The following is a 24,983-nucleotide window of genomic DNA, read 5'->3' as shown; positions in this document are numbered from 1 at the left end:
ACTTAAATTGTATTTGCTTTAATTGCAAAATTAACAAATACTAAAAATAATTAAAAATCGAAATAAAATAAAACTTTATTATTTTATAAGGACTTTTCAGTCATTTTTTCTCAAGATCTTCAATATTTTAGTGAATATTTTTATTTATATTTTAGATGCAGCTTCCATCTTCTAAATTAAAATTATAGTAACAAGATAAACAGTTACTGCTAAGAGGACCAGAACAAGTCTTGCAAGTATCATGACATGATTCAAAATATTCATTTTAAACAATATTTTTTTAAGATTTATTTTCACACACTCCATTTTAATAAACATAACCCAATTCACACTTATCGCACCTAGCTAATTATTTACAAAATATACAACCTATCATGCATTTCAAACATACATGTTTCCCAGATACAATTTAAGAAAAGAATCCTTAACCACACATTTCTTTATCTTCATGATGTGTTGAACTTCTTCTTGCGTGACCTATATGGCTCCTGCGCGTAGTAGAAGGAGACCTGCTACTTCTACGAGGTCTTGAAGGGCTTCTCCTACTTTTTGAATTATTAAAATCTAAATTTTTATTTTCTTACTCACTTTTTTCCAAAAACTCATATTTTGATTTATTTTAATTTTGTTCAAAATTGTTTAAATTAGAGTTTTCTTCAATTTTTTGACACTTTCCATCTTAAAGTATTGATGAAATAGAGCAGGATAAACACTAATTAAACTTATTTCCTATACAAGAAGAGCATGAAGAATGGCATTTTTAACAGTAACTTGAGTTATTTAAATAAAAGCCAGATTCACACTCACTTACACATTTGCCATTTTACAATTTAAATGGGCTTTGGCATCTAAGGCATAAATCAGTTGAAATGCAAGATTGACAATTTTGTTAACATTTTTCACAGACTACTTAATTTTCGACTACTTAGGTAGAAAATCCTTCTTCACATGAATCCAAGCAGGAGCCTTTATAACAAAACTGGCCTGATATGCAATAATTGCAATACATAGTCTTTAATTCGAACACGATATTTCTACATTATAATTTTTCATAATCCCATTCTTAGTCTTCAGGACAAATATTAATACATTCATAATTTAATAACCTATCATTCTCTTTGCAACTTAAGCATTATTATTCAGATTCACCGAAGCAAGTATTGCAATTAGAATGACACTTTAAGCTATTTATTTGCATAATATTTAAATAAATTTAATCTAATTTATATTGATTTTATATATTGCAGCCAACTCCATCCCAATCTTCTAACTTTTCTTGTTAAGCATTCTTAAGATGATACCATCCAGAATCTTTTAAAAGTGACAAATCAAATACATTAAATACTTTTAAACTACCTTGATCATTTTAGACATTTAAATCATCACTTATATAAATCCAATCTTATATTTTTTCATTTATATCTGAAATCAAAATCATTCCTTTTTCAAAAAATTTTATTCTAAAAGAACGCATAAAATTTATTATTTACCTTCAATTAGATCACATTAAAAATACTTCTGAGCAATTTTCGTAAGATTTGGAAATTTGAGCAGAGTAATCTTTTAATTTTAAATCAATATTCTAGTAGAGTAAACATCAATTTCATATTATTTATTTGATTTATTATCTCTAAAAATTGGATATAACTTTTCAGACAATAGTAAAATTTGCCTCATCTATCTGATGAAATTTATTTAAATATCCTAGTTAATAGAAATTTAATTATTCTATAAAAAAAATAATTAGCTCAATAGCTAATTGGATTACAATGAACAAAAAAATATAAATGCCTTTTAAAAATTGATATTTACCTAAAAGAATTCTTATTATTAAATTAAAAAGTAACCAAATATAGGTCTTCCATTATTATGAAGAAATTCACATGGTTAAGCAAGCGTTTAATAACTAATATCGAAATATATATGTAAATCACTATTTTCTATTCCTACATCTGTATCTCTAAAATCTACATTTATACTTCCACATTTTTATGAAGTTGGAAATCTAATTCTATCATAATTTATTTCAATGCTAAGTATTTAAGAAAATTATTCTGTAACTTTATTAAATACTTGCTAAATTTATTTTATTTGATCTTCTTAAATTTATGTTTCTAGTCTTGTAAAATCAGAAGTAATTCTGATAGGATGATTTTTAATTTGATCTAAATGGTAGCTAAAAGTATGTTTTATCTTTTTCTCTATTTTGTATGTGTCATTATATTTCGAATGTAAAATATTATTTTCAAATGCAAATATGCAAATAATCAACTATATAATTGTAATAGTTTGTATATAATTCATCTATCTTTTAGTTATAATTAATTTATTTGATACTCTTTAATTTTATGTAATTCTAATATTTAAAATTAAAAATGAAATTTATTGATTAAAAAATAATTACAAAGAATATATATATCTTTCTGATGGATTAATATAATATTTGTAATATCTTATATGTAATATTTAGAATCAAATAGGCTTAAATTACAATAATATAGAAGTAATTGATTAAAAATTTATCAATATGATAATATTAGGAGGAATATTTCCAAAATTTTGCATTAAAACAACTAAATTACATTTTATAATAGTTATTGTTAACATTTCTTCTATTAAATCAGTTATATAATTGTTTTAGCTTGTATGTAATTCATTCATTTTTTATTAATAATCCATTTATTGAATTCTCTTAATTTATTTTTTTGAATTGCTTAAAATAAAAATGAAATTTTTTTGATTAAAAAATAATTATAAAGAGGAATATACATTTATCTTTTTTGAATTAATAAAATATTTGTATATAATTAGAAACAAACAAATTTCAATTATAAAAATATAGAAGCAAATAAATAAAACATTTATCAATAGGATAATATTATATATTTATTAGGAGGAATATATCCAAAATTTCATATTAAAACAAATAATTTTTTTTTTAAATAGTTATTGTTAACATTTCATCAATATATTAAAAGCAAATAGATAGATAGATTTCTTTTCAAATACCAAAGATATTTAAGATTTGAATAACACCTAAACTAAAACCAAAAATCAAAGCCAATACCCAAGCAGCTTTTTCAAAAATAGACATGGGAATATGATTCTATATTTTTGTACTTTCAGCGTATTTGACTTGTGTTGATTTATCAATACTTCCATAAGAAATATCGCTATCAACTAATTATGGGGGTTAGTAGTTTTGTACTTCTTCGAAAACAACAGCTTCTTCTTCCTCTACTGTAGAATTATTAGCAGCATCCTAGCTTTTTATTCTTAAAGCAAAAGGAATCATGTAAATTATTATAAAACCACATAGAGCTCCATCGAGTCCTATTACTATACTTGGGCTAACACATAAAATTTAGAAAGTAAGACAACAAATAGAAAATACTAAATTGTAGTAGAAAAATTGCTTTCCACTAATTTCTTCTTCATCTCCTTAAATAAGATTGTAGAATTAAGTTCTAGCAATAAAATTTAATACAGGAATAGCTGTGCTCAATTAAATTAGAAAAAGGAATTCAACAATCACAGGCAAGATATCTGTACTTGAATAGAAATCGGTAATAATATTGGCATTAGAAAGATCATCCAATCTACCTAAAATTCCTATACTTCCTAGAGTTCCTATTAAAGCATATATAATGTACACAAGCATATATCCAGCACCTAGATCTCTCTAGTTATTCTCTTATTTTTCGTTATTAGACATGATTTAGCAAATAATATTGTGAATAAAAAAGGCTAAAGCAAAAGATCCTGCAACTAAGGCAAAATTAGGTGAAAAATAGGTCATCTTATCCCAATATTTGCTAACATTTCCACTTGCAATGTTTTCTATGAAAGTTTCTATGATGAATAATCCATAAACAAAGATGGCAAAAACTCCAATTTTACCAAGCTTAATAATAAATGATAGATTTCTAAGACTGAAGAGGACAAAGTAAGGAACGATTAAAATTATAGCTTGGTATTAGATAGACCACTAAGTAAAATCTATGGTTGTCTGATTTGCATAGCTAGAACTACCTGCTAAGTAGAAAAAGTATTTGGTTATAGGATACAAGACACTATTAATAAGCATAAAATAAATAATTCCTGCTACAAACAAAAGTAAACTGCTTGTAATACAAAATAATCTACACCATTTCTTTCCTTTATTTAATAATTTACAATTTATTTTTATAAAGTATAATTTTAAAATATTAAAATAATTAAAGAATTAATAAATATGATAAAAATAAGAAATTAATTTATTTTATTTAAAAAGGTATTATTTTAAAAATGACATTATTTATAATTAAAAATATTAAATTTCTTTTAAAAATTCATCTAAATTTCTGTCAAGAAATTTTAATTCTTTTACAAAATGTAGAAGTAAAAAGCCATTTAATTTTTTATGTATCTTAATAAAAATTGTTTTTTTATATTTTTAGTTTACAAAAAAATTAATATTTTAAAAATTATGATCACTTTTTTAAAAAGGAAAGTGATCAGAATTGAATTAAAATTTATAGTTGAAGATATTTAAATTTATTTTCTATCTATTATAAAAAAAGACTACTACTTTGAAAAGAGCTTTGAATTTACTATTAATTATTTATGAAATCTCTACTTTTATCTATTTCACAACTCTCTCAATAAATAAATAAAAATTCAAGCTGAAAGAAAAGACAATAATGAACTAAAAGTTTACCTAAAATTCTCTCAACTACTTCTGATAAGTCTGATTCTCCCTTTTTTTAGAAAAGTACAATATACGTGCATGTTTTGTATGAGATGAACCCAATTAATGTCATTAAAATTAAACTCATAATCAGACCACCTTTTAAAATATTTGGTGGTAACACAAGGGCAACACTGCCAACCATGCTGTTAGTGATACCAAATATTGTTTAAATTGAAGTTGCTTTTCTGGTTTCAGCTATTTCTGATTTAGTAATTGCTATAGATTGAATGAAAGATTTTCTTCTTTCTTCTTGTGTACCTCCTTCGCTTTTAACCATTTTGCGGATATTTTATTTTTCCTACTCCATCAAAATTACTTCTTCGAACCCATCTGTCACCAGGTCCTTCTTTTTGTCTGGAATTTTGCTTCCAGATCTCATTAATATTGACATTTTTCCTTTTTTTTTTTCTTAAATTTTGAATGTTTTTATAAATTAATTTTTTAATGCACTTTGTTCTAGTTCAATTGCTAATTTTTGTAATACTTTTTTTTGATGATTTAATCTTTGATGATTATTTTTTTTTTACCAAGTTGATTTAAATTTCTTTATAAAAAATGTTAACTTTGCTTTAGAGATTATTTAATCAGTAATAAAAATATAAACTAATAGTCACTAGTTTACCTAAAATACCAAAAAGTGATATCTATTTTATAACTACAACAATTCAAAAGAAATAAAAATGTAAACAATTCAAGGACTATTTATTTATATACTAAAACTTTTTCATTAGATTTTAAAAATGTTTAAAAAGAAAGATACTTTATTAATTTATTTGAAAATTATAAAGTTATTTTCGATTACACTTTTTTTAATATTTTTTTATAAATAAGTAAATTTAGAAATGTAAACAAGTAATTAGTTCTACTCACATTATTCTTAATTAATATTATAAATATAAATTTATTAAAAACACAATTAATATGTACTATAAAATAAATTGAAGTGTAAATAGATCTACCAAATTTATTTATTTATACCCTGAAATTTTCAATTTTTAATCTAATATTTTATGTGATTGCTATATAATTAAACATTTATCTAATAATTAAATATACTAAGAAACTATTTAATATTATATGTTATTTTTTCTGAATAAATTAATTTACTTAGTTTATTTATTTTTATTTTAATTGTTTTAACTTCTAATTAATTTTTGTTTTCATACATACAATTTATTCAATTTAATTTGTAATATCAATTAAAACTAATATCCAATTACATGTTTTTATTAATCTTTCATTAATTTTCATCTTAAATAAAATAAAAAGCTCAAAATAAAAACCTAACTACTTTATAATAAATAAATAAATCAACAAAAAATTCAAATATTATTTAATTTTTAAAATTGAATAAGACGAATTTGAAGACATATTAAAGATAAATGAATGAATTTTTTAAAAAATATTAAAGATAAATAAATGAAATAATGAATTTGAAGAAGTATTAAAGATAAGTGAATAAAAGAAATAAATAATTGGATAATGAGAATAAAATTTTTTATTGCTAATAGAAATTAATTTTTTTAATTGTAAAAAGAAAATAAAATTTGTTTATTTTAAGAAGAAATTAATTAATATATATGCTTTAATTGCTAAAGGATGATAAAATTTATATTTATTTATTTTAAGAAGAAATATATACTTACTTACTTATAAATAGTTTTACTCCAATTCAAATACATTATGTTTAAATTTATTAATTAAATAATTGTTTATTAGTTAGTTTGTTTGAAAGTTCTTTTTTCAATTTAAAAAAATGTTTACAACTTGAATGGCAGCAAGGCCAAGGCCAAAACAAATGGCTGCAGCCCATGCTATTTTTTCTAAGATTTTCATTTTACGATATCTTCTATGTTTAATGTAATCAATATATGATGTTTGTTATTCTGATTATACAAAACTAATTAAACTTTATTTAAAATTAGGATCTTCAACATATTTAGTAAACTCTTCTCCTGAGACAAGTTCTTCAATTATTGTGGAGTTGTGCAAATTTCCTTCGCACTTAGATCTTAATGCCAATGGAACGATATATATCACGAAAAATCCACATATGGCTCCATTTAAACCTATTACTATACTAGGATCAATACAGAATATTTGGACTGTAAGACAAGCTAAGCAGAAAAATGTATTATATAAAAAGAATTGTTTGTTAGATATTTCTACATGTTCTTCTTAGATCAGCTTGTAAAATTAGGTTCTTGAGATAAAATTAACTGTTGGTATTGCTGTAATGAGTTTAGTTAAGAAAAGGAATTCAACAATCATAGGAAGAATATCTGTAGTAGGATAGAAATCAATAAGAATGGTTGCTTATGAAGTGTCTTCTAATCTACCAAGAATTCCAATGCTTCCACATATAGTTACCAGTGTATAAATTGAGTATCCAATTATGTACCCTATTCCTAAATCTCTTTAATTATGTTCCTATCTTTAATTAGTTGATACAATCTAGCAAACTGTGTTATGTATAAAGAATGCCATAGCAAATGACCCAGCGACCAAAGCAAAATTAGGAGTAAAATAGTGCAGTTTATCCCAATTTTCTAAAACATTACCGTTAATAAAATTCTCAATAAAAGTTTCAATAAGAAATAAACCATATCCAAAAATAGCTAAGACACCAACTTTTCTTAAGTTTATGACAAATGTTAAGTCTCTAAGTGTAAAAAGTGCAAAGCAAGGCACTATAAGAATCATAGCCTAGTATTAAATAGACCATTTTGTAAAATCTATGCTTTATTAATCAGCATAATTTGAGCTACCAGCTAAATAAAAAAAGTACTTAGTAATTGGGTACAGACATCTGTTCATAATTAAGAAATATATGATTCCCAAAATAAATAGAAGCAAGCAACTTGTAACACAAAATATTTTGCCCCATTTTTTACCTAATTATTTTATCAAAATATTTTAAATCTTAAATCAATTATAAATTACTCATTAAATATTCAAATTAATTTATGTAAATTTGTGAATTTTTTTTTTAATTTGAAACAACTTATTTTATTATACTTCTTCAAAAAAAAAAAATTCTTGATTAATTCTTATTTAAAAAAATTAATTTAAATTTTTAAAAATTAAAAATAATTAAAATAAAATATTTTGTTATTGGAATAATAAATTCTTATTTAATGCTAAGATTATCTGTAAATTGATTATATTGTAGTTTTATACAAAAAGTGGTTTAAATATGATAAATATTTATTTATGATAATAATAATCTTTATACTAAATTTGTTAGTTGTAATCTAAAATAAAATACGCTATGTTGAAATAAAAAAAATAATTACCTAATACACGAGCTACTACTTATGATAAATCAAGCTCACCTCTCCTTTGGTACAAGATTATAATGCTACAAGTTTTATAAGAAACATACCCGATAATGGTCATGAGAATTAAACTCATAATTAACCCTCCTTTAAGAACGTTAGGAGGAAGAGCCAAAGTAGAACTACCAACCATATTGCATAAAATACTGAATATAGTTTACACAGAGGAGGATTTACGAACTTCGATGATTTCTAGTTACTTAAGTTCCATCTGCTTAGCAAAGGACTCCTTCCTTTCTTCGTTATCTGCACATTAGCTACTAATGATGTGACGGATAATTTCTTTTTCTTGCTCTATGATCATAAAATCTTCCAAAGCTTCAGTAACAAAATGCTTACTTGGAATTTTGCTACTAGTTCTACTAAAATGATGTGACATTTTTTATTTTTTTTTTTTTGTTAATTTGGTTTAGTTTTGATGATAGCTTTTTTAAGTTATAATAATTATTTATATTTTAAAATTTATATATGGATGCACTTTTAACCGAGAAGTTTATAAAATATTCGAGCACCACAAATTGACAGAAAGCCCTAAATTAAATTATCAAATTCTTTCTTATATTCTGAAAAAATTAATTAATAAGATTTATATGTAAGTAAAAAAGTGAATTGAATTGACAAAAATAAAGAGTCCACCTTACAAGTAATAATTTTATAAGTAAATTTCAAAATTAAGGTTAAAAAACATGTAGATTGCATGCAATTTCAACAAAAATTAATTCTATTCATAATTTTAAAATAGTAGTTTCTGTCTTCTTAATATCGTCATTTTTCTTAAAAGTCTGCCCACAATAGATATCAAAATAAAGACTTATCCTCCTTAACTTTCTTTTCTCTATTTATGGTTACAACAAATATTTACAAACGAATTAAGCATGATAAAATATAACAAATCATTACACTTTTGATATAAAAACAAAAAATTGTTATGCTTTATTGATTAGAGGTGGTGTATAAATACCTTCATCTAAAATTATTTTATTGTTATTTTTAATGCATCTTTTTAGTAAATTTTAAAGGTGCCCACTAACTAAATTATAACATTCATATTTTGAAAGAATTTTTATTTAATTATTATATTTAGTTTACTTAACTTATAAGTCTCCTTCCTTCCTTACCTTAATTATTACTTAACTTTATAGTGAGGGGGTTATAAATAAAACAAGTATTCAATCAAATTGTGTAAATTAAATTAGAATTAAGTAATTGTTGGTAAAATTTGCTGTCTTGATTGAGTATTGACAGCGTACTATTTTAACTATTCAACAAAATTATTGTAAAAGAATTTTTATTTCTTATATGACACAAATATATTTATCTATCATATTGACTATCTCCTAATCTTCTTTGATCTCATTCTTTATATTTTATAATGTTATTTGATTAAGGTCTATCCATTATATTATCAACTTTCCAAAATCTTTATCAAAATATTTATAGAAATCGTGGCTATATTTCTTCATAACCTTTAATATATCATGCTCAATGACTTAAGGTCTGTATTCGTATTTAATAAACGTAACTAATATCTCTATTTTTAATTGATTCTCCAATTTTTATGACGGCTCATTAACGAGAGGTATTTCTAGTTATTCTCTCCAGTTCGGAAAATACTCTGTAAAAGTAACGAACATTTCTTTGAATTGATTTTCAATCATACAAACTTCAAGCCTTACTTTTTCTAAAAAGCACTTATTTTAAAATAGTAAATTTTATAATTGAAATCTTAGCAAAATTTACATTATTCAGTAAATTTAAAACAGTTTTTCTATCTTTTAATGAAGTTATAGTTGTGTGCAGACTACTTTCTCTGCTATCCGTCTTTTCTTCAACACCTCTATTTTTTTATTTAGTTTCCTATATTTTAAATTTAATATAACTTAGGATTATCATAGCTAGCGAATAAGTACTATTTCCAAAAGAAGGGCATCTATATTTTCATCCAGCAAATCATTTAAAGATAAATTTGCAGAATCTAAAAAGTAGAATTTTTTTTCGTTTTTAAAAAAATCTTTATAGGCAATATAAGTTATCCAGTGATTAGTAGTTCCAGTAAATACTATCACTAAGGTATCTTTCTGGGACTAATTGAATAAATTGACAATCTAATTAAATTAATCAACTTAGTCTTCACTTAGCTAAACAATTCCTTAATATAATTGAAAATATTTAATTGAATTAATAAATATAATTAATTGATTACCAAATCCATAATAAAAAGGAAAAAGTATCAAATCCATATTTTTTTGACTACATTAATGCTTTTTCTCAAGAACCAATTCACTTTTCTATTAGTGTTAATTTAAAAATTATCTTTTTATGTTTTCATTTTTGTCTTAAAATAATTAATCGCATTAATTTGTGGAAATACCTCAATGAAAAATTCTAAATGACTTCTCTCCAATGGCCCTAAATTATCTAAATATTTTAAATCTTGCTTGTTAGGATATTGATCAAGCAAAAAGCGATAAGTTGAGTAGTAAAACCTCCAAAAACTTTTAATATATCAAAATGTTAAATTTATTTAAGAATTTGCTATAAAATTTACTTGGCAGGTTGATTTATGGATACCAAAGATTATTCGTTTTTATCTTTAGTCAAATAATCAATCATATAAAAAGCATTAAATAATGAATGAAAACCACATAAACTATTGGTATATTAATCATATACTTTCACTTATATAATCCCACCTTTCTCCTAAAAATACTAATTGGATTATATTCTATTATCATTATTTGGCTCTAATATTCTTAATATTATTTCTTCAACTGTTTATTGAAATATATTGACACTCATTTAAAAGATAGTTTGTTTATATATATTTTAAAGGATTTCTTAGAATTATCAAATAATATGCTTATAAATTTTAGTTAATTAATAAAGATTTTTTGTATAGAATCTTTTCATATTGATCAGAATCTACAAGCATAAATTTATTACAAAATTTAAAAAAATCAATTGATTGATAAATAATTTATATTTAATATAGACATTAAATGAATTAGTTTGTAGTAAATAAATAAAAGATTTTAAGCTTTATTTAACATAAAAAATGATGATAAAATTTTCAATTAATAATATTCTAAATTAAGCTAATTAATTACTTAAAAATTAAAATAATTATTCTTTGTACTCAAATTATTAAAATATATAAATGATTACTTTGATGGAAAAATAATTGAAATTTCAATTATTTTGTATTTTAATTAATTAATAATTAAAAGAATTTTTTATTTTAGTTAAAGAAAACCTTTTAAGAATAGCTACTATATTAATATATAATTTAAATTTATAAATTTGTTTTTTTATAAAATATAAAATAGACGACCTTGTAAACTAATCCCTTGATAATAATGGGCAAAATTTATATCCCCAATTTAACTTTTTCATTAAAAAATTCATCTAAAAAATTGACTCTTGAATATTTTGGGCTAAAATTTTTGTTCTGCTGATGTTAAGTTTAAATAAGTTTAATTAATTTTATCAAAAATAGTATGAATGGTTTATATTTTTATTTTCAATAGACTTTTGGATGCTAAAACTGATTTCCTTTTATTAATTTTACATTTAAGATATAATTAAAAAATATACAGATTTTTTTATAGTAAAATAAAAGAAGTATTAATTAATTAATTCCTGCAAGGTTAAAATCATATATAAGATAAAAATTTTTTTTTAAAACAAATATCACAAACAAAATAGTTTTAATAAAAAATATTAACTATATTTTTATTACATTTTATGCAAATTTATAATGGATTTGCTTAAATTTGTTGTAATAAAGATTATCTAATGCTTTGAAACATTTATATTTATTAATTTGATTAGCTAAGCATACTATTAGGAAGTAAGATGAAGAATTAATTATCTTAATTTTTATATTAACTATTTTAACAGAAGTAAAATGAAAATGTTTATTCGATTTAGTTGTTTCTGCTATTTAGGTCAGTTATTAACAACTTTTAGATTAAATTATTTTCTTTAAAACTTTCAGTTAAAATTCTGAATATTGATTATAACTATTCTGAATTATTTATTTTTGTAAATAGCAAATGCAGCTTTTGTTGTTTTCTAATAAGATATATGTAAAATTACATAATCAGTAATCTAAAATATTTATTTTGAGCTAATTTCAAAAGATTTTCCTTGTTTTTTATAAATTATTAATCTTAAAGTTTGTCAATAAAATCCTTCATTTAAAAATTTTCTTTGTTATTAAAGTCTTTTGTGTCTTTTATTTCAATATAATTAAAAATAGTTGTTTCATATAAACATTACTTTAATTAATCTATGTAGCTAGATTTATCATTATTACTATCAAAAAACATTAAAAAAAAGAAAACTTGAAAAGCTTCAATTGGATTCGTAAATTAAATGGCTTATATTTTTGAATATTATTAATTGCTTACTGGTATGCTTATCTAATGACCTATCTCATCTATGTATAAAGGACTTAATTTTCTATTAAAACAGCTTTCTACTAGAGTATTTAGAATCTCTTTCCTACTGCCACTATATTGTACTTTTTGATATTTGTTTTCTGCTTATATTTAAAAGTAGTATTTATTTTTTTCTTTAAAATTATTAAATATTTTATCTTCTTTTAAATTTTCTATTGCTATATTTGCATTAAACTTTTCTTTGAAAAAATGCAAATTATCTGTTAACTTAATTTTACTTTCAATTTTTTAAAAAGTGTAATATTGGATAGCCACCATTTAATATTTAATAAACTAATTTGGTTAAGACATTAGATTTTATAGATGAATTAAGCTAAAAATATTCTTTTACATCAATAAATTTAGATCAGAAATATAATTTTGTAGTTATTTTTACTTTTTAGGTATGTAATCATTATTTTTATTCCTTTCTTATATTTTTTGATAAAGTTTATCTACAAATTTTACATTCTTATAATTTTACACATCTTAAAGACTTTAAAAAGTATTTTCTATGTAAGTTACATATTTACAAAAATACTCCTTTGTTTTTTTATCATTGCTAAATAGATAGTTTTAAAATATAATCTAGATCAAACTAACCAAATTTATATTAGACTTATCTGGATTTATTTTTTCCTCATTTCGCTTAAATAAACTTTCCAAAATGTTTTTCTAAGTTTTTTAATGTATTATCTCATAAATAAATTGGTCTTTTGTATGTAATTCATAAAATGTATACTAGTAATCTTTCATTACTCCATCTTCTAAAATCAAAATGTAATTTTAATACTAATTCTTGAAAAATGATTATAATAACAATAAAAGTATTTAACTTACTTAATCTAAGAAGCTCCACTCATTTGCGTTATTTTGAGTGTCCATTAAATTTATTTTATATATGTATTTAAGCTATAAAAAGGGATAATTTTACTTTTTAAAAATAATCTTTAAAGTAAAATACTATTTGGCTTTTAACTTAATCTTCTGATCAAATTTCTTTTTATTCTAATATCATATCATATCAAAAAATTTGATATTTCTTAAAATATAAATAATTATTTGATAATTTTTTACAATTAATTTATTAAGTACTAATAATTATTGATTTCTTTTTTTTCAAAAATTTATTTATAAAAATTAAATCTATTAATAAAAGAAAGATATTTATTTTTAAAGTTTTTTTTAGGGGTAATTTATTTATTTATTTATTTATTTATTTATTGAAAATAGAAAGATTTAAAGATTTTTGATAGTAAAATAATAAGTATTAATTAATTAATTCCTGTAAGATTCTTTTACAAAATCATATATAAGATAAAAATTATTTTTTTAAACATCTATCACAAACTAAATAGTTTTAATAAAAAATATCAACTATATTTTTATTGCATTTCTTGCAAATTTATAATGGATTTGCTTAAATTTGTTTAAATAAAGATTAGTTAATGCTTTACGACATTTATTATTATTATTAGTTAAGAATATTATTAGGAAGTAAAATGATGAATTCATTTTCTTAATTTTTATAGCAATTATGTTAACAAAAATAAAATGAAAATGTTTAATTGATTTAGTCATTTATGTTATTTAGGTTAGTTATTAATTATAAATTATTTACTTCAAAACTTTTTGTTAATATGCTAAATATTGAATTTAACTGCTCTAAATTATTAATTTTTGTAAATAATAAATGTAGCTTTTGTTGTTTCCTAATAAGATAAATGTACAATTACATAATCAGTAATCTAAAGTATTTATTTTGAGCTAATTTCAAAAGATTATCCTTGTTATTAACAAATTCTTAATTTTAAAGTACATTAATAAAATCCTTCATTTTAAAATTTTCTTTGTTATTAAAGTCTTTTGTGTCTTTTATTTCAATATCGTTGTAAATATTTGTTTCATCTAAACATTATTTTAATTAATCTATGTATTTTGATTTATCATTATTACTATCAAAAACATTAAAAAAAAGAAAACTTGACACGTTTCTAATGGATTCTCAAATTAAATGCCTTTTATTTGTGAATTTTATTAATTGCTTAGTTCTATGCTTATCTACTAACCTATCTCTTCTATAATTAAAGGGCTTAATTATTTATTAAAGCAGCTTTCTACTAGTTTATTTACTATCTCTTTCCTACTACCACTATAATTTATCTTTTGACAATCTTTGATTGCATCTATTTTAAAGTAATCTTTATTTTCTTATTTACAGCTTTTAAGTATTTTTTTTTTAATATGTCTTTCGATATTTGCATTAAACTTTTCTTTGAAAAAATGAAAATTTTTTGTTAACTTAATTTTTTATTCTATTTTTGAAAAAATATATAATTGAATAGCCATCATTTAATATTTAATAAACTAATTTGGTTAGGCCATTAGATTTTATAGATGAATTAAGCTAAAAATATTCTTTTGCATCAATAAATTTAGATCAGAAATATAATCTTATAGTTATTATTATTTTTTAGGTAAGTAATCTTGATTTTGATTCCGTTCTTTTATTTTTTTATAAAGTTTATGTACTCCTTTTTCATTTTAATAATCTTACAATTTTTAAAGATTTTAAAAACTATTTTATATGTAATTTATATATTAGCAAAAACGCTTTTTTGTATTTTAATCATTGCTAAAAAGATAGTTTAAAAATATAATCTAAATCAAACTAACTAATTTTAAAAATGATTTGTCTGGATTTATTTTTTCCTCTTTTATTTCTTATTTTTCTTTCTCAGATTCCTAATGATTTATCTCATAAAAAAAGCGGTCTTCTTCTGTTTATAGTTCACAAAAAACATACTTATAATCTTTAATTACTCCATCTTCTTAAATCAAAAAGTAACCTTAATACTAATTCTTAAAAAATGATTATAATAACAATAAAAAGTATTTAACTTACTTAATCTATGAAGCTCCACTCTTTTGCATTATTTTTAGTTTCCATTTAATTTATTTAAACTTAAAAAAATGGATAATTTTGCTTTTTAAAATAATCTTTAAACAAAGATATTATTTGCCTTTTAAGTTAATCTTCTGATTAAATTTTCTTTTTATTCTAATATCTTACCAAAAAAATTAGATTTTTCTTAATATATAAATATATATTAGATAATTTTTTTTTGCTTAATTTAAATAGTTTTTATTATTATCAATTAATTATTTTTCAAGCTTTTATATGAAAAAATCAGATTGATCTATTATTAAATGGTATTTACTTTTAATATTCTTTTAATTAATATTTAAAATATATAATTAAATATTTTATTTTACATTAAAAATTTGGAAGGGTAACTTTGTTTTTTTAATGTCTAATTATAGAACAAAATATTTTTAAATAAATTTTAATTTTTTTAAATATAGAAGATAGGAAATTATTAAAGTATATTTATCATTCATATCTAATATTTAACAAGTATATATTTATTAAATATTAAATAAATAATAAAATTATCCATTTGGCTGAGGAAGGATAATTAATTTAATAATATATTAGATTATTCATCTTTGCAGGTCTCTTCCTTTGGTATTTACTCGGCTTTTGAGTTGTGATACTATCTCAAATATTTTGTTTACCAAAGAAATACCTTTTTTTCTCATATTAGTATATAAAGGATAATGTACTATCTAAACTTTCTATTTCTTATTAACTTTAATATTAGTCACCTATTAAATAAGTCCACCTCAATTGATTCCTCCAACCATCTATCCTGTTTCTCCTAATTCAGTAATTAATTCCCTGTTATCCTTTTTGGGCAATAAAATTAGTAAAGATTTCTCCATGATAATGATTTTTCCCTTTAAGTAGATTTTAGACATCATTAAATAAGATTCAAAGTATCTTTTGTAATTTAATTGCAGCAGAGGAATCTATCAGATAAGCAAAAAATCAATTAAAATCGCAATCAAACTGTATTTAATCACTAAATTTACTCTTTTACTTTATTTTAGCAATTTTTATGATTATTTTCCAAATTTAATTCATATGATTTTTATAAATCAATATCTTTTTAAGTAAAAAAAAATAAAAAGACTCTCCTTCCTTTCAGTTAAGTTTATAAAATTTTTTAGGTTTTAGAAGCCTTTTATATGAAAATTAAATTTAAATTTGTCTATTCCTCATAACTGTCTGTCTTAAGAATATATAATAGATTTGAATTTAAAAGAGTTTTAAAAAAATTATTTTATTTATAATTTTTAAAAATTTTAGGGTATTACAGATATTTATATCTTCTCTGATATGCTAATTACTATTTAATAAGACAAAATTATTAGAATTAAAAAAAAAATTTGGAAGCAGTGTAAAAAATGAATATAAGTTTATTCGCTAAAAATATCCATCACACATCTATTATTGAATGATGAAGAAAAAAGGATTAATTTTATAAAATTCGTGCTTATAGCCCAAACCAATGATCCTAAATAATATGTTACTTTTCAGTTATTTTTATTGGAAATCAATATTTTATTTGGGTTAGGAAATAGAGATTTTTACAAATAGTGAATTTGTGTAAATAAAAATATTTTTTATTTCTAATCTGTAAACTAAATTTTTTGTAATTTGAATAAAATTTTTATTTGATTTTATTAAATACATTTAATTGGCCAAAAAACTTAAAATTAAAAAGAATTTAAAAAAATTAAAAAAAAATATTTTTATTTTATTTGAGTATTTTAAATTTTATTAAGGTAACTGAATGAATTAAAAATACCAATAAAAATATTTATTTTAATTTAATTAACAAAAATCTAAACTAAAAATAAAATTATTAAATTCAAAAATATTTAATAATTAACTTCTTAAAATAATTTATTCAAATATATTTTAAAAATTTAATCTAAAAACATCTCTTGCACATATTATTATTTGAAATGAATACTTCAGCTAATTATTTTTTGCATTCCTTACAAACTTAGCTATTTACTTTATTTAATTTATCATTAAAAATATTTATGCTCTGTTAAATTTAATCTTAATTTGAGGTTTAATTTTTACATAATTCGTTTTTATCAATTAAAATATTTATGCTCTGTTAAATTGAATCTTAATTTGAGATATAATTTTTAAAAAATTTATTTTAATAATTAATATAATCTTAATCGTATTATTAAGTATATGAATAATCTAATGTGCTTTCAAATTCATAATTATATCTTAATTAAAATTCTGCCTTATTAAATAGTTATTTTGAATTTTCTGAGGCTGATTCCATGAACCAATTTTCAGATTTTGTTATTTATTTGATTATTTTAGTTAATATATCCCATTTTTTGAAAGTTCCTAGAGAGTAGAATTCATACATTTATTATTAATAAAGGCAATAAAAAATAAATGGAAAAATCATTAAGTTATCGTTATTGAATACAATTTCATTAAATTCATAATGTTTTTTAATTTTTTCATTTAGCAAATTGCAATATATTTCTATTCTTGTAAAAAATTTTTCTGGCAACTTGCTTATAATTTTTACTAAGTATTCATCCTTTAAAAGTAAAGCATCAATTTAGACTTATACTTCATTTAGCCATATGAGAACTGAATTTAAAACGTTTAAATATTTTTTATTATCTCTATCTTATAAAAACAAAATATAATTCATGTGTATAACAGATATAACATATCCTGTGAAAGGGCAATTAAATCTAAAATTAAATTTTAAACTTTATTAGTCACTAGTTTAAATCGCTACATTTAATTTTCCTTCAAATATATTTTAGAAATAAGTAAGCTATTCGTAAAGTTTTAGTTTCTCTTTACTAGGGTATGATTTTATTTATATGCTTATTTTTTCATTTTTTTAAAATTAGTAAATCATATCTAAATGATCTACATCGATCTCTTGTTTTGTATCCTTTAATAGTTATATTCGCAATTTGAAGTATTTTTCAAAAATTTATTAATGATCATTGTAAGTTTTTTTATTCTCAATAAAATATTTTACAATTAAATAGAAGTAAGCCTAAAATTGATTGTTATTAAGAATATCAAAGATACTCTTTTCTGTAAAAACTAAGCTTTAAGTAAGAATTAACAATAAAAAATGAGCATTTTTATATTCTTAATGGTAAAGAGTATTAATGAATTCCTCTAAAATAATCGAGTTAAAGTCAAATAATGCTTTTGATTACTCTTGATTCATATTAAATGAATTCACATAAACTAAAAAACCAAAAAATAAACCCATCTACTAAAATATTTTATCATTCATTTGTTTCTCTAATTTTGATATTATTAATTCACCATATTAATTTTCTATTATTTGAAAACCTAATTTTATGTTCTACTTATTGTAGGTGATTTATATAAGATAATTAGGCAAATATGTTTTTTCTAATTGTTGAATCACTAAGTTCTCTTAATCTTTATCAACTTTGTAAAAATGCTTATAATAATTTGACGTATTTTGTTATTACATTTTATTATTCGTAATAATCAATATTTTTACTCTTTGTACACTTTATTACAAAATCAAACTCTTTCTTTTTTAATATTAAATTACTATTAAGAAACAAGTAAAAAATTTAGATTATAATTTCAAAACGATATTTTTATTATCTATTAATATTAAAAATTTTTTTAAATTAAAATAATATTTATTTATCCTCCAAAATAATTTTCTTAAAAATAAATTTTAATAAAAAAAATCCTACATTTATTTTTGGACTAGTTAAAATTTTAAAAAAATGTTGAACCATAAAATTAAAATAAAATATTTATAAGAAACATTTATTGATAATTTAAATTGACTAATATAAATGTACTATCTATCTTATTAATAACCAAATTAAGTAAGATTTATGTATCTTATATAGCTATATACAAATATTACTTATTGTCATATCAAAAATTTATAATTTCAGATGCTAACTTAAATTTTCTTAAATTTTTATTGTTTATATATGGATTTTTGGTGCTACTAGGTAATCCAAAATTGATTGGTGTTTCTTGTTAAGCTTAGTTTTTAACACTTTGATTACCTGTAGCAAATATTATATCTTTTAGCTAGGGAGAAGGCTTAGCTTTTGTTGTTTATGGAATACTATTTTATATTTGTATTTAATTAGAATTTATAATATTTTGCTAATTATTATGAGTAGAGTTGAAAATTGCTTAACCTTGAGGTGTATTCTTGTTTTTAGAAGAAAGGGGAAATAAAGTAGAAGAATTTTATGGAGTAGAAGTGTTCAGTATTTAGAAGCTAGTATTTGGAGAATTTTGAGCAGAGTTATAGTTTAAAGTATTGTGGTTTTGATTCTTTTAGTAGTAATGTTTGCTTCTCTTTTTTTAAACATTAGGATAATTAAGACTGTTTGATCTTTCTTAGTTGAATATAATGTTTTCTTGCTATAATAAAGCAGATAAGTTAGGATTGGTAGTATTTTAATTACTGTTTTAGCTTTTATTGGTATGCTTGTTTTATCTAGAATATTATTATCTGTTTGTGCCAAGAGGAGTGCTGTTGAAACTTTTTGAAGGTATGTTTTCATTGGAGCTTTCAGGAAGCTAATTACTACTATGGAAAGAGTTATTTAAGCTAGAATTATTTGAATTTGTGCCATTTTAAATAAAGAAATTTATGTTGTTATTTATTTAGATATTAAAATTTTTTTTTCTCTTTTGAATAGGATTTAAGGCTTGTGATTAATTCTAATTCTATTAAATTATTTAATTAAAGTTATTCTAGTTACTAGCTAAAATAGGAGTATTGCTATTATTGTTTGCTTAGCTAATATTTGCAGAAGAGTTTTAAATAAAATTACTTTAGCTATTTAATTGTTATGAAGTAGTTTATTAAATGCTATAATTTCCTTGTTGATGATTTTAAATTTTATACTTTAAAGTTTCATCATTTTAACTAATAAAGTTGTTAGTAGAAATTTGATTATTTTTAGCTTATTAATATTTCACTTAAAGTTAAAATATTTCTTTTTCGATCTATTTTTCTTACGAGCTCAGTTAAATCTGAGAAGCTTATAGGGAAGAAGAAGTTTGATGAGTTTGTTATTGAGAATTTATTGCCTATTAAATTCTTTGGTGAAGAGGTGGTTTAGTTAAGATTTTTAATCTATTAATATAGTTATTATTTGTTTTTTATTAGCTAGAATTAGGTTATATATTATGTTAAAATTAACCATTGTTATATTCTAAATTTCTCTAAGAGTTAATATCAATGCTCTATTTATCAATAGATTTTTACTATTTATTTATAGCTTAAATAAAAAAAAATTAAAATATAATCTAACCTTTATGATTTACTAAAAATTTAAATTATATTTTTATTTTAAAAAATTCAAATTTGATTTTTGGAATTGTTTAATATGATTTATTTTATAAATAACTATTTGTATGAGGAGATAAGGTAAATAGATTTTATAAAGAAATTTTACTTTAGAAACCAATAAATTAGTTATTTCCGCTTTGTGGTGAAGGATTTTAAGAATTACTTATAAATGAGCTATGTATTGTGGCAGGTCCATTATTAGAGCTTATACTTCTAGCTTTAGATGGAGGATCTAATGTTCTATTTTGTCTAACCTTAATTTCACCAGTTTGGTTTGATATGCCTTATGGGTTACCACTAATCATTTTATTGCTTCTATATATTTTTTCTGCTTATTCACTAGATTTTTTATTTTTTCTGCTTGTACCTTCTGCACTTTTTTCTCTTTATATTGAATTTTTTCTTTGATTAGCTTTTTACTACTAAATTTGAATTTCATTTCCTTTATGAATAATAGTGGCTAAGTTTTATTAAAGAAGATAATTTTAAGAATTAGGTGCTTCATCTTAAATAAAGAAGCCTTAATCGCTCTCTGTTTCATTCTAATACTCTTCAGTTGGATGAGCATCTAAATGAAGTCTTTCTTGTTTAGAAAAATCCTGGTGCTGTTTTATTAAGTCTGTATTAAGTATTTTTGAATTAGTAATTTAGAATTGTTCTCTCTTTTTTCTTATCAGAGGAATGAAAAAGGGTGCTTTGCAACCTCCTGGTAAAGTCCTGACAAGTGTATGATTTTTTTAGTCTGGTTGATCTTCATAAATACATTATCTAAATGCTGCATGAAATTTTGTATGGACACTCATAATTTAACCAACAAGAGGTACTTCATGAGGAAGATATACAAAGGCAATTTCAAGAGCACGAGAAAGATAATTTTCTGAGTTAGTAACTTCATCACAATTTTCTTTTGTTAAATTTGCTTATGGTTGCTCTATGAAGCGGTACTCAGTTGAAACACAATAAAAGCCCACACTCAGTTAAGCATTAAAGAGCAAAATTTTTTCATTAATTTCATTTGGAATAGGTGCTCTAATTTATTCCAAACTCATAGCTTTAAGTTGCAACTAACCAAGAATATTTGATTTTTGAAGAACTACTTCTTAGTTTTTAAATATTTCTTTCATGTTCATTTTTTCTAAAAACGTAGACCTAAAATGATTACCAGGTTAACTTATCTTTGGGGAAGAAGTTTTACTTTCTTTACCTTTTTCAAGCATAGGTGACTATGTTGCATCAATTGTACTTTTAAGATGATTCTTAAATAATGCAGATAGAATCGAATACTTTTTAGCTGAAAGAAGAGATGGAATATCTAAAACTTTTGAGAGAATTGATTTAATAATCATAAAAAAATTCTTTTCTTAATCAGTAAGATCTGTATTAACTTAGATTTTTCGTAGATTTGTCTCAAATTCACTTATAATAGAATTCGTCTCACTGGCATTTTATTATAAAAGTCCTTTAACATCTTTGCTAATCTCACTTTAAGTTTCATTCATTTAACTAGACATATAAAATGACTCTTGATTTACTGATGTTTAAATTTCTAATAATTTTTTTTTATTGTTTCTAAAATTATTTCCTTTATATTGCTAATTATTTTTGGGATTAATCTAAATGCTTTGCATTTCAATATCAATACCATTGCTTGTTTAATTCTGATTGTTAGGTTAAGAATCCTCTCCTTAATAATCAAATTCGCTTATATTTTACATGTTCAAGTTCATGTTTGAAAGATTATAAAATGAATTCTATTATTGATCTATGCTAGATGCAACTGATTGCTTTGAAGATTATTTTTTATTTTAGCTTATATATTAAGCTCCGTAATAATCATTTTCTATCATGCTTTTATCAGACTTTTTATTAATATTTCTTTGAACTGATAGCTATTTTTGAGACTAAATAGCATCCATAGCCTAAATAGATCGTTAATAATTAGCTAATTTCTAAGCTAATCCTATAAGTAAATCCATATATTAACTGATGATAGTTTTTGTTGCTTTCTTTCCAAAAAAGAGAGCTCTTTCATGATTACTCAGTTCTGATTGTAATATGCAGCATTAAAAGTATAATTTAACTAAAATTGCATTTACATTGCTATCTCTTTGCTATTTCTTTATTGACATAATGCAAGTCTCAAAACATGTAAAAGCTTCTTCCAGTAATCCAATCTTATAAAAGCAAATGCCTAAATTAACCTTTACAAAATACAAAATGCTCATGTCTATTTAACCTTCATTTGCTATAAATGCATTCATGATTATATCTGACCTTCTTAAATTTAATAACGCGCTTTTTAAATCATCTTTGCACAAGCTTTGAAAACCAATTTATGAATGTTTTTCTATCAAACTAAGTGCTTCTTCTTCTAATACCTACTCTAATTAATAGTAGTATGAATAAATTTAAATAGAAAATGGCATTTATAATTCTAAATGTTTATTTCTTTATCTAATTTAAACGGTATTCATAAAGAATTAAACTAAATTTGCTATTAAGCTTATATATTAAAAAGCAAAATATGAAAATAATAATTAAAAATTACCGCTTTTTGAAACAATGCTTTGATCTACCTAAAATCCATTTGTTGCTTAAACCTTGCTTGATATTGCTCTTTAATTTGAATAACTGTTGCTTCTGCTCTTGCTTTGGGTAGCACTATCTTTTTTAACTATGACAATTGGTTTCATCTCTGCTAAAGATTTAATAACATCTAACGGATTAAATTAGCTGTTGTTTTAATCAGTAGTTGTTGCAGTTGATACTATAGTGATTGGAGTGGCAGCTTAATTCTACTGATTTGTGATATTTTTTTATTCTTTCTATTCATTTTATTCTTCCTTTGTAATAACTTTCTTAGCTATTTCTCTTAAATGAGGCTTAAGCTATAATTAAAAAGCCTTAGCTGATTCGCCTTTTGCTTGATCTGCCATAGAAAACGAATCAAGTAATTTAAAGAATTTATTAAATAATAAGTAATTTCAATTTACTATAGATAAATGACTAAAGTTAATTATTTGATTAACAAAAATAATATATTTCTTATTCAATTAGATATAATTCAAAAATATAGTTTCTATCTTTGAAAGCTATCTCTGTTTCTTATCTAACATTTGGCATTTTATATCCATCAATCCATTATTAACCACTTAATAATACTTATTTTTTTTGGTTTCTATGAGCTTTTTAAATTTAATATTATCTCCCATCTGTAAATTTACTAATTTTATGGCTCCCAACAACTCTTATATTTCTTATTATTTTAGAAGTTTTAACTATTTCTATTTTTCATGAGACAAAATATATTTTTTTAAAGTAAAATGTATTAATAGTTTTAATATATTTATTATTATTATTTTTTAAATTAAAAATATTGGCTTAAAAATTTTACTATTTCTTCAATGATAAATATAAAATAAATTTATTTTTTATTTTTTTAATTAAAAATAGATTTTAATTATTTCTTATAATATTTATTTATAAATTGCAAAACATTTTTTATTTTAGTTTATTTTCTATAAAAACATCAAAAAAATTTCTATAAATGTTTTTACCTATAAATTAGATTTTATTTATTTATTTTGATATTTTAACATTTTGTTTACATAAACTATGTAATTTAATACTTTGGGAATGACACACATTTTAATCTTGTTTAGAAATTTTTTGATAGTTATTTTGATGTTTAATAAATTATAAACTAATTTTAACCATCAATATTCTTTAAATTTTTTTTTTTGAAGTTTAAAAAATTAATTGAAAATAAGAGTTATTAGTCAAAAGTAAGAAATAATTTAATCAGTGTTTTATATTAAAAAGTTAATTTTAAAGAACATATCATGCGTTAAAATATTTTAATAATATAAATTTTATAATTTAAAATGGGTTTTTATATATTTAATTTTTTATTTAAGCTATGGCTTTAATTTGATCAATTAGATAACTTTGATGTATTAAATATTTAGTTCATATATTTATTTAAATGTGGTTAAATGTAATTATGAATTTAAAATTCTAAAATTTGATTTTTAAATTAAAAATGGCAAATATTTATTAAATGTTTTTAAGTCACTAATAGCAAATATTATCAAATTTATGGCTTATTTTATTGAATTAATAATTATTACTATGAAAATAATTCAAATCTTAAATAAAATTACATATTAAAAATATCCATAAATCG

At 21.5% G+C, this 24,983-nt stretch overlaps 8 protein-coding genes across 8 annotated transcripts; all 8 read right to left on the bottom strand. All coding sequences in view use genetic code 6, as the record gives it.

Moving 5' to 3' along the window:
• Positions 1 to 100: 100 nt before the first annotated feature.
• Positions 101 to 2,373, bottom strand: TTHERM_00277170 (hypothetical protein; the record flags this gene model as incomplete). Its single annotated transcript, XM_001018077.2, has 2 exons — positions 1,491 to 2,373; positions 101 to 1,440 (listed from the first exon to the last, which is right to left on the bottom strand). The coding sequence occupies exons 1-2, from the start codon at positions 2,302 to 2,304 to the stop codon at positions 101 to 103; spliced, it is 2,154 nt and encodes a 717-aa protein (XP_001018077.2). The 5' UTR covers positions 2,305 to 2,373.
• Positions 2,374 to 3,001: 628 nt separating this feature from the next.
• On the bottom strand, positions 3,002 to 5,123 carry TTHERM_00277160 (transmembrane amino acid transporter protein; the record flags this gene model as incomplete). Its single annotated transcript, XM_001018076.3, has 2 exons — positions 3,002 to 4,158; positions 4,700 to 5,123. 2 exons carry the CDS (start codon positions 5,121 to 5,123, stop codon positions 3,002 to 3,004), a joined length of 1,581 nt encoding a protein of 526 aa, XP_001018076.1.
• Positions 5,124 to 6,475: 1,352 nt separating this feature from the next.
• TTHERM_00277150 (transmembrane amino acid transporter protein) lies at positions 6,476 to 8,449 on the bottom strand (the record flags this gene model as incomplete). The annotated part of the gene is made up of 2 exons (XM_001018075.2): positions 6,476 to 7,626; positions 8,029 to 8,449. The coding sequence occupies 2 exons, from the start codon at positions 8,447 to 8,449 to the stop codon at positions 6,476 to 6,478; spliced, it is 1,572 nt and encodes a 523-aa protein (XP_001018075.2).
• An 883-nt stretch (positions 8,450 to 9,332) lies between these two features.
• TTHERM_00277140 (hypothetical protein) lies at positions 9,333 to 10,869 on the bottom strand (the record flags this gene model as incomplete). Its single annotated transcript, XM_001018074.2, has 6 exons — positions 9,333 to 9,761; positions 9,811 to 9,927; positions 9,981 to 10,219; positions 10,274 to 10,358; positions 10,442 to 10,565; positions 10,619 to 10,869. 6 exons carry the CDS (start codon positions 10,867 to 10,869, stop codon positions 9,333 to 9,335), a joined length of 1,245 nt encoding a protein of 414 aa, XP_001018074.2.
• Positions 10,870 to 11,723: 854 nt separating this feature from the next.
• Positions 11,724 to 13,397, bottom strand: TTHERM_000277125 (hypothetical protein; the record flags this gene model as incomplete). Its single annotated transcript, XM_012798128.1, has 2 exons — positions 11,724 to 13,310; positions 13,353 to 13,397. The coding sequence occupies 2 exons, from the start codon at positions 13,395 to 13,397 to the stop codon at positions 11,724 to 11,726; spliced, it is 1,632 nt and encodes a 543-aa protein (XP_012653582.1).
• A 1,906-nt stretch (positions 13,398 to 15,303) lies between these two features.
• TTHERM_000277122 (hypothetical protein) lies at positions 15,304 to 15,790 on the bottom strand (the record flags this gene model as incomplete). The annotated part of the gene is made up of 2 exons (XM_012798127.1): positions 15,304 to 15,374; positions 15,418 to 15,790. 2 exons carry the CDS (start codon positions 15,788 to 15,790, stop codon positions 15,304 to 15,306), a joined length of 444 nt encoding a protein of 147 aa, XP_012653581.1.
• A 409-nt stretch (positions 15,791 to 16,199) lies between these two features.
• On the bottom strand, positions 16,200 to 18,115 carry TTHERM_00277120 (hypothetical protein; the record flags this gene model as incomplete). Its single annotated transcript, XM_001018072.1, has 2 exons — positions 16,200 to 16,385; positions 17,987 to 18,115. The coding sequence occupies 2 exons, from the start codon at positions 18,113 to 18,115 to the stop codon at positions 16,200 to 16,202; spliced, it is 315 nt and encodes a 104-aa protein (XP_001018072.1).
• Positions 18,116 to 19,356: 1,241 nt separating this feature from the next.
• Positions 19,357 to 23,733, bottom strand: TTHERM_00277110 (hypothetical protein; the record flags this gene model as incomplete). The annotated part of the gene is made up of 3 exons (XM_001018071.2): positions 19,357 to 20,726; positions 20,904 to 23,180; positions 23,346 to 23,733. The coding sequence occupies 3 exons, from the start codon at positions 23,731 to 23,733 to the stop codon at positions 19,357 to 19,359; spliced, it is 4,035 nt and encodes a 1,344-aa protein (XP_001018071.2).
• Positions 23,734 to 24,983: the final 1,250 nt, after the last annotated feature.

The sequence above is a fragment of the Tetrahymena thermophila genome (assembly GCF_000189635.1).
Source record: "Tetrahymena thermophila SB210 genomic scaffold scf_8254600, whole genome shotgun sequence".
Lineage (NCBI taxonomy): Eukaryota > Ciliophora > Oligohymenophorea > Hymenostomatida > Tetrahymenidae > Tetrahymena > Tetrahymena thermophila.
Note: the sequence above shows the minus strand (reverse complement) of the source record. Positions and strands in the feature narration are given on the sequence as shown.